At 45.5% G+C, this 8665-nt stretch overlaps 1 protein-coding gene across 1 annotated transcript in view; it reads left to right on the top strand.

Annotated features, from left to right (window-relative positions):
- The window catches only part of LOC135919174 (cell adhesion molecule Dscam1-like), a 283407-nt gene that overhangs the window by 258150 nt on the left and 16592 nt on the right, over positions 1-8665 (top strand). The window contains 3 exon segments of the mRNA XM_070536458.1: positions 2010-2189; positions 4983-5272; positions 7742-7820. Coding sequence (XP_070392559.1) covers positions 2010-2189; positions 4983-5272; positions 7742-7820 — 549 coding nt within the window.

Below are 8665 nucleotides of genomic sequence, written 5' to 3'. Positions count from 1 at the left end.
CGGATTAGAAGTAGAGGCGGACCAGTTATTCCGATGGCCTCAAGCTTAGCACAAAGAATTGTATGATTAGTAGTGTCTAAGGCCTTGGATAGATCAACGAATATCGAGGCTAAAAATTTACCTTAATTAATCGCTTTTTTGAGATGATCAGTAAGAGAAACAAATGCTATATTAGTTGAAAAGCCAAAACGAAAGCCAAACTGATAAGGGGAAGAATACTAAATTTATCTGAATATTTTGTTAGACGCTTTTCGAAAAGCTTTCGAATAACTTTATTAAAATTGGAAGAACGTAAATGGGTCTATAATTCCGTGTGAACATGTGGTCACCTTTTTTTTTTTTTTGAAAACGGGAGCGATTCGACCGCGTTTAAGTTCACGTGGAAAAACACCGGTTATAAAAACCAGTTTAATTATAGCCGAGAGGATGTTAGGATGAATACCACGATCATTTTAATGTGGTAGGCGTTAATATTATCTAGTCCAGCACTAGTGACTTTGGGGTTTTTAATGGTTCTAAGGTTTAATGGTTTTAATGGTTTAATGGTAAGGGTTTTAACGTTACTTTTTTATGCGAAAGCGTCAAATGGTCCATTGAGCGAAAAAGTTGGTGTCTGTTATCTGGAGCACCGAAACGGCACCCTCGTATATAAGGCCATGATTCGCATTAAAAGAAGGTATGTTCTGTAAAGTTTACTCTGATGCGATCAGGTTGACCGTGAACTAAGAGTGCAGCTCAAGTGGTCCGATTCTATATATACAGCACCGACGTTTTGACGAACTTATTTGGTACAATTCTTAAACAAACTGATTTTTATTACGGAGAGTTACCTTGACCTCCAGTAGCATTACGGACTGTTCTAACTTAAGAAGATTTTGAAAAACAGTTGCTTTCGCCTAGTTTGAAGTCAAAGTATAAAGATCAGAGCGGAAGTCTTACTGCATGGCGATAATTATTGATATGACGAGCATAGCAGGCCGGGCACATTCCTGACAAATGTTGTATGTGATTAGTCCAAATTTGATTCACCACCAATTTTTTCATCGTAAATATTTATCCACAAGTGGATTTCACAAAGACAAGAAGCCTGTGGTGTCCAACAATGATTTACAAAGTATAATGCTCAGCTTAAAAAGCGTAGCACAAGTAACTGAGAAATAAGTAATACACGGCAACTAAATCCAGTAGTTCTATAAAGCCACAAAACGGGCTCGAATGAGTGAAACAAAACTGATTTGCAATAGTGCATACGACACTGTACGTATTAAACACTATAATAAGAAAACGTGACAGTAGAAAAGAAAGCGGCATATTTACGTGATGTGTCCGTTAGTGGTCAAGCCATATTTTTAGTCCTTTTTTTTTGGATAACAATGATGATGAACTGCAAAGTCAATGTGTGAGCCTGCAGAGGGAAATACAGTGGGATAAAGCTTAATGAACCGGGGTAAAGGGCCTTAGGCAGGCTGGCCGACGTTTCGAGGGACTGGCTATTGTAATAATCTGGCTGGAAACTCGAGTTCCAGCATGGTGTATTTATTTTCAAGAACAGTGTCTTTCTTTGCGAGTTACCTCCCCCGCATTTTCTTAACGAGTATGTGTGTTTCTAGCCTATTTCGTGGGGCGATTCCGGAGATAGCGCAGTTAAAAAATGTGGGAGAATCCTGGAGGAAGTGTAGTCTAAAAATGTTGGCCGTTCCCGTGGGTACTTGTAAGTCTAGAAATGGGGCTCGATGCCGAAGGTAGTGCAGCTTAATATCCGGTGTGTATGTGCAGTCCAACGATCTCAGCAGATTCCGAAGATAAGACAGCAAAACAATGTAAGCGTTCCGACGCTCTCCTCACGCGAGTAGTGAGGCGTTAGGGTGCCGTGCGCAGTGGCGCTGTGACTCCACCACATTCCTCCCCCCCCCCCCCTCGCAACTCACTCAGGCAGACCTTGTCTTTGAGAGACTTCAACTGGAGGTTGAATCACATTCCAACTTTTTTTTCTTGTGGTCTTTCTACAGCCACTATACCCCCGATGACTCTGCACCCCGAAGAGAGCACGGCGTTTCCTCGGAGCGTGACCCTCGTGGTGCCCATCATTTGTGCCTTCATTGTAGCGCTGGTCATCGGTGCCGTGGTCTACATGATATGCAACCGCCGAACCAGAACCCACGATTACAGTGCCACGGCTCAAGTTTCTGGTAAGCCTATGAATAAGTTATAACGCCCCCCCCCCCCCCCCCGTGTATTATGAACGACATGACATATGTGTAAGTAAACCATGTCGCGTAAGTACAATCGCCCGCAAAATTTTACAGACCACGGTATCTGAGAAAATGCTGAATATATCCGCAGGCTCACCGGCTACCTTTACAGGCTACCCGGAAATTCAACGTTACACGAGATCCTGCGGTCCGTAAACTTTTGTGGTAAACTGTATTCTGCGCTAATTCAGGTGTCGATTAGCTGACGTTCGTGGCTCGTGCGCTCATGCAGCAGTACTAAACAGTTCATGCCGTGTTTGATGCTTCCATTTGACCCTTGGGAGTGTTTACGTTCCTGTATACTAGGAATTTTATAGACCCTATTGTAGTTATGACATTCTCTTATGTTTTCTTGCCGAATCAACAGCCTGTTGAGGTAGTTAGCGAGGGTATTGTGGGCGAATTTATGTCTAGAACTGAATGTGTGGATTTATGAGATCGAATATAAGGAAGATAATTAATCGCCATCTGACGTTGCCTTTCTGCTCTGTTGTTGCGCCAGCGTCTCATTTGACTTCACTACTATGTACACATTACGTTAAATTACGCTGTTTCTCTACTGCACTCAAGTATGGCTATGTGTGTTTCAATGTTGATTCTGTAACGATTTTTTCTTTCTTTGATACAAAGTTGGTAGCAATCTATTGGTCTCTTTTATTTATTTTTTTCGTGCACCAGCGCTACACCTGGCTGGGTCCCTGCGCATGCCGCAGGCGGTTTCTACATAAAATAAGTAAATAATCATACAGCTTCGCTTCATGCCATTTCCAAAAAATGTCCCTATAACTGGGTACATACTTCTCTGCGCCCTATAATATCCAGAACAGAGACTTTTTAAGTATAACATGTGGGGAAAATGTAATATGTAACGCTTCTTAGTTGCTTTTAGAGGCTTGCCTACCTCGTGAAGGCTCGCGCTGGAAATGAGGAAATGGGGGGGGGGGGGGAGGGTCAAGTAGGCGATCGCTGTCACTCGTTTGTCGCGCGTTGGTTGAGGCGTGATTGCGCAAATAGTGACAACGCGAACAGTAAATAGAAGTCGTAGTTTCGCCCAAAAGGCGAAGCACCAATTGCAATAGCAAATAAGTGGATCGCTATACGAAATAAGGATGACAGTCTTATCGACCGTACACAAACATGTGAACATTCGCTTACTGACTAAATTAACAAGCCCGATGTAACGGCCGCACATGTAAACATGAACACATATCGCTCGATGAGCGCGGAAACACGTCAAAACGCTAGAGTGAGGAATTACGGCAGCAGCAGTGAGCTAACTGACTTTCGTGCATGTCTCGCTTCAACGCGAACGAAACGTCGAAAGCAGAGCATACGAAGCTACCGGCACTACGCGCACTCTGCAAAACATCGCAGATTGCATTGAAGATGAGGCCCGCGCGGGCGCGCACTTTGGCCGCGGCCACGTCAGAGATCGCTTTCAAGATATGGCGGCCGCGCGGCCGCGCCGTAAGCTGTGTTTCACAAGAAACCCGCATGATTACGTCGTAAGAAATCGCTGCATCAACGACAAAGAGCTCAACGGACCGAGTACAGTTGCAAAGCAAGAATCATCAGGTAGACAGTATCATTAGGCTTGCAAAACGAGCAAGTAGCGCTGTGTCGATCCAATCACGAAGACTAAGAGCATCGCCGACCACGAACTACACTTGCAAACCCGTTTGTTATTCCTGTAGTGCTTCTCTAGTGCTTCAGCTTCTGTGTGCGCATAATACGGTTCCGAAATGTAATAGCACCCAAAGTGTCTATTACAGCCGCTTAAAACGCATTAATCTTTACCTTGAATGAATGGTTTATGCGTCGTCATATGTTCCTTCGGCCCAAGATGGAGTTCCTATACGTTTATATTGAGGACATCAAAAAATGAACGTTGAGGCCGCAGAGTGAACACGTAGAAAAACTGCAGTGACTGAACGCAGGTAAACTAAGTTTGTCGAGCAATAGCACATTTTTTGTTTGCTGTGGGAAAGACACAGACGTTAATCGGCGCCGTCAGCAACTACCTCACCTGCATTTGCACCCCAAATGAATACACACAGGCGCTGCTTGACGCAGCAGCTGCAGCAAGCGAACTGACCTTCATGCTGCGTCTCGCTTCAATGCAAACTAGGTGTCGAAACCACAGCGAATAGGAAGCTGCCGGCACTCGGCGCACTTTGTACACATTGCAGATCGCTTTCAAGATATGGACGCCCACGCGGCGTACGCAGCAGCCACCGGTAGTGGTAGGTTAAGTCCCTTGGCTGAGCTTGAAGGTCAGATTTACGGAACCAGGCGTTATCTGGGCTTGTATTCGTAGTATTAGAGCCATCGCTCTAAAAATCCTTACTGATATCTATAGTCTTCTAGGACACACACGTTAATGCTCACCACGCAAACATCCGCTGCTGAGCCATTATTGTTCATTGGCGTGGAAATGTTGCGCATATTTAGCTTCAATCCTCCAGCTTTACAGTTTTACTGTTTGGTGTGAATGTAGCAGGAAGCTATGGAGTATCTCCACTATGAAACATTCTTTTTTCTTTAACGTGGAAGTTTTCCTTTAGTGGAACTCCTATGGGTTTTGGTTCGTAGCTTGTTTCTTCTTCCTTGGTTGAAAACAACTTTTGCTTCCACTAATTGCACACGAGCAAGCTACGACGCTTTAGTCTGGCCAGCCTCTCTACTTTTCGCCTTTAAAGACTACTTTCCTGTTCTGCTCCTGCCTTGCAGAGCGTGCGTGTGGCGGTGACATGAAGGGTGACTCCATCTCAATGACGTCCGTCGGCAAGAAAGTATACGAGGCACCCCGCGGTGATCCTCTCTACTTTCCCTCGCCCTACGCCACCACGCACATTTCTGTGTACTCCGGGGACGCGGATTCACCATCGGGTGGCGCGCACCGGGGCCACCCGAACGCGGCCATGGGTGGCGGCGGTGGCGGCGGAGGCGTCGCTGGCGACTGCGGTCCACTCACAGGTCGACCTGAACACACCTATGACGTGCCATTCCCACCAAAACAGGTATGCTTCTTTCGTGGTCTCCTTCGAAACTACTCATTCTAATCGCAATAAGGAAGCAGTAGGATTTGATCACCCACTGAACAAAGTATATTAAGCAAACAGAAAAGAAAAAAAAGAAGTCAGGGTGAAATCAGTGCAAGTCTAACAGCCGTGCAACTCAGGTGTCTGTGCTTCTACAAAAGCTTGAAGTAAGTGAATGCGAGAGCAAGTTTATGAGAAAGTCAGAGAGAGAGCGAGAGAGGCACAGTAGTCTGATATAACAACAAAAGAAACAGTGTTGAGGTCGATAGAAATGAGGACGCTTAAGCGACACCTTTACATACGCTTGGGCAACAGTTATATTTCAACGTGATTTTGAACCCTACTGTTTAAGTTTGTCTTTACAGGACGATTTATAAGTGCTCCCAGAAGTGTAAAAGAACAAAGAAGCAATTAAAGTGTGTGCAAAGATACGGTTCATGACAAAGATAATCCGTGCAGTAAATAAAAAGAACCTTGTATTTTTTTCTAAGTGATCCGGAAGCAATCTCACTGAACCCTCGCTGACTCAATCGAGCTCCGTTTCATTACGTTCGTATAGTCCGTGGGTGTCCGAGTGCCTGGCAGAGCTGGGCGCAAGAAGAATTTTACTCTGGCGGTATTTTACTGTTGATGCCCACACCATCAATGACTCCTGTGTCTCTGCAGTAGGCTGCTAAGCTCTAGACGGAAATTTTTCTACGCTAATGGTTAGACACCGGAATTTCACTAGTAGGGCAGACGTGTCCGTGGCTTGAGCTCTTCGTTTTGCAGCCTAGCAGAGGTAATCACTCCCTCCCGCTAGGCGCTCAAATGAACTCCACAGCACCGCCTCATTGACCACGAATGAGCCCGTCGCTACATTCAGGAGCGCAGGCCGTACACGAAGTTTAACTGATTTTGTCGGATTTCAGAACTGTATGGCTATTGTCTTGATCCACTCAGACCGAATACAGCACGCAGGGCCGTTATTGCTCTTGAAAGGTATATAGTCGAACCTTTTTTGCTGGCTAAGTACGTTCTCGCAGTCGTGTCCTACGACGTCAACGCGTAAGCACGTTCGCAGCACTACACAACCCGAACCCGGCAAGACGCATCGTTATCGGGAGTGCTATTAAAGCGAGTGACTTTAAAGCGAATAGCTTTCTTCGGCTGCTTCGCACATTTTCGGTTTGGTCGGCGGCGTGACTTTGTTCGCCGATGTAAAGGCACACGATTTCGAACAACCAAGTAGCGGATCACATTCATTGATGAACACGAACTAGCTACTTGAGATGCATGTGATGTCACGCAAAAACTATGTGACATCTGGAAGGTTTAGCTGCTGTAACCAGTGGTGGTGCTGCATCGCGCTTCTCCGTGGCTTGGGCTCGTGGTTGCGCTCCGGGCTTCGCCGAATTTCGCTGCGCGACTCTTGTCGAGAGGTGTCGTGTTATTTAATCTTGCCGATTTCCATCAGAGCTTCACTCAGCGAAGAAGATACCCCCCCCCCCCTTCTGTCGTTCAGGCCACTTTTACGAAAAATGAAACCTATAGTGACACGTCAACCGGCTGACACGGCGCTACCTAAGATTCCTCCACGGACGTTCAATAGCACAGCTGTTTTTTTTTTAATTCTAAACTCTCGCCGTTAACAAACCCTCGGTCATTGTCTCGCCCATCAATCTTACACCCTCTCCCTTTTAGAAGAATCCTAGCTATATATGCTGCGCCGAAAAAAGCACATGTCGCCTTAAAAGATAATCCACATGCCGAAACGTTGGCTCCTGCTTTTACCTTGCTCTCGTTTTGCTCATCGTCTTGAATGTACTTCACCCGCCGTGGTTGCTCAGTGGCTATGGTGTTGGGCTGCTGAGCACGAGGTCGCGGGATCGAATCCCGGCCACGGCGGCCGCATTTCGATGGGGGCGAAATGCGAAAACGCCCGTGTGCTTAGCTTTAGGTGCACGTTAAAGAACCCCAGGTGCTCGAAATTTTCGGAGTCCTCCACTACGGCGTGCCTCATAATCAGAAAGTGGTTTTGGCACGTAAAACCCCATAATTTTTTTTTAGTGTACTTCACCTACCCCCCACATTGCCCATATTTTCCCTTGTTTGTTGGTTGTAATTCTCCAAATTCCGAGGAATTAATTTGCCAAGAATGTCAGACAAGGTACGAGCAACTTGTATGAATGACCGAATGCTATGGCATTATAACATGCATATACCGCATGTCATATAGCAAGGCGTGGCATATACATACACCTAAATATATACCACAGTTTTTGGTCACAGACAATGCCGCCGAGGCCGACACTGGATTTTCTGCGACACGGGCCCTTAACACTGCCACTGAAAACGTTATCAGACTCCCCTTTTATTGTGAATCATAAGCCTAGTTAAGATTGCTAGCTGTGTTTATGCTTCATCTACTAAATCATTTTTCAATCTTCTCTCCGCTTTTTCATGCAGTTTCCTGCGCAGATGCCACGAGAGTTTGATGATGGAGATCCACATTACACATCCATCTTCAGGACCAACCAGAATGGTAGTACGTACCTCTCCCATCCTTTAAAATGTTTTTTTTCTTTTTTTCTACGCATAACTGTGATGTCCCTATGATGTTTAATAGCTATGAGTTCAAAGTAGTGTGATAAGTATGAAGTGTGAGTGTGCGATAGGTTTAAGTGTAAAGGAGAGCGTGTCAGCATTGTAGCTGATGAATAACTTGCGCGTCGTTGTCCTGTTCACATGCCTGAAGAACTTATGGAGTGTTATATGTTACAAAAAATGTAATTCTATCGAGAAAAAGATTATGTTTGTTGTCTCCCAATATATAGTTATCCTATATGCTAGGGTTGTGGCTTAGGCAACTTCGTTCGTGGTGCGAAAGTAGGGGGACAGCGTAAAATTAAGGGAACACAAGACGAAGAAAGGACGAATACAGCCCCGTGCTTGTCTTTTCTTCGTCTTATGTTCCGTCAGTTTTGTGCTGTCTCTCTACCTTATCCTATATGGTCATACGTGCTTTTCATGCAATCCCGTGTACCTGTAATTATATAGTAAATACGCATCGTTGCTGCTTACAGGGGTATATGCCATCAAAACATAAAAGTCTTCCTATGTGTATATTGACGAGCGCTCTATGTAGACATGTGGACGACGTTGACAGTACGTGCTTTAGCGGACTCCATGTAGTGGTACTAGGGGAAGGGAGAGATGAAAAATACGTCTTTGTTCTGGTGGTTTTTCAACAGGCCGTTCCGCCATCTTGCTCAACGTGTTGTTGTCTCTTGTTTGCATTGAACCGCGACACTGGTGGAGGTGCAGTGTGAGACAAGCGTGCCTGATGCTCCGGACTCCTCCTGGGAGCCGTTTATCTAGCCCGTCTCGAAT

Source organism: Dermacentor albipictus, chromosome 3, assembly GCF_038994185.2.
Source record: "Dermacentor albipictus isolate Rhodes 1998 colony chromosome 3, USDA_Dalb.pri_finalv2, whole genome shotgun sequence".
In the NCBI taxonomy this organism is placed as follows: domain Eukaryota; kingdom Metazoa; phylum Arthropoda; class Arachnida; order Ixodida; family Ixodidae; genus Dermacentor; species Dermacentor albipictus.
The sequence above is the reverse complement of the archived record's forward strand: the minus strand, read 5'-3'. Positions and strand labels throughout refer to the sequence as shown.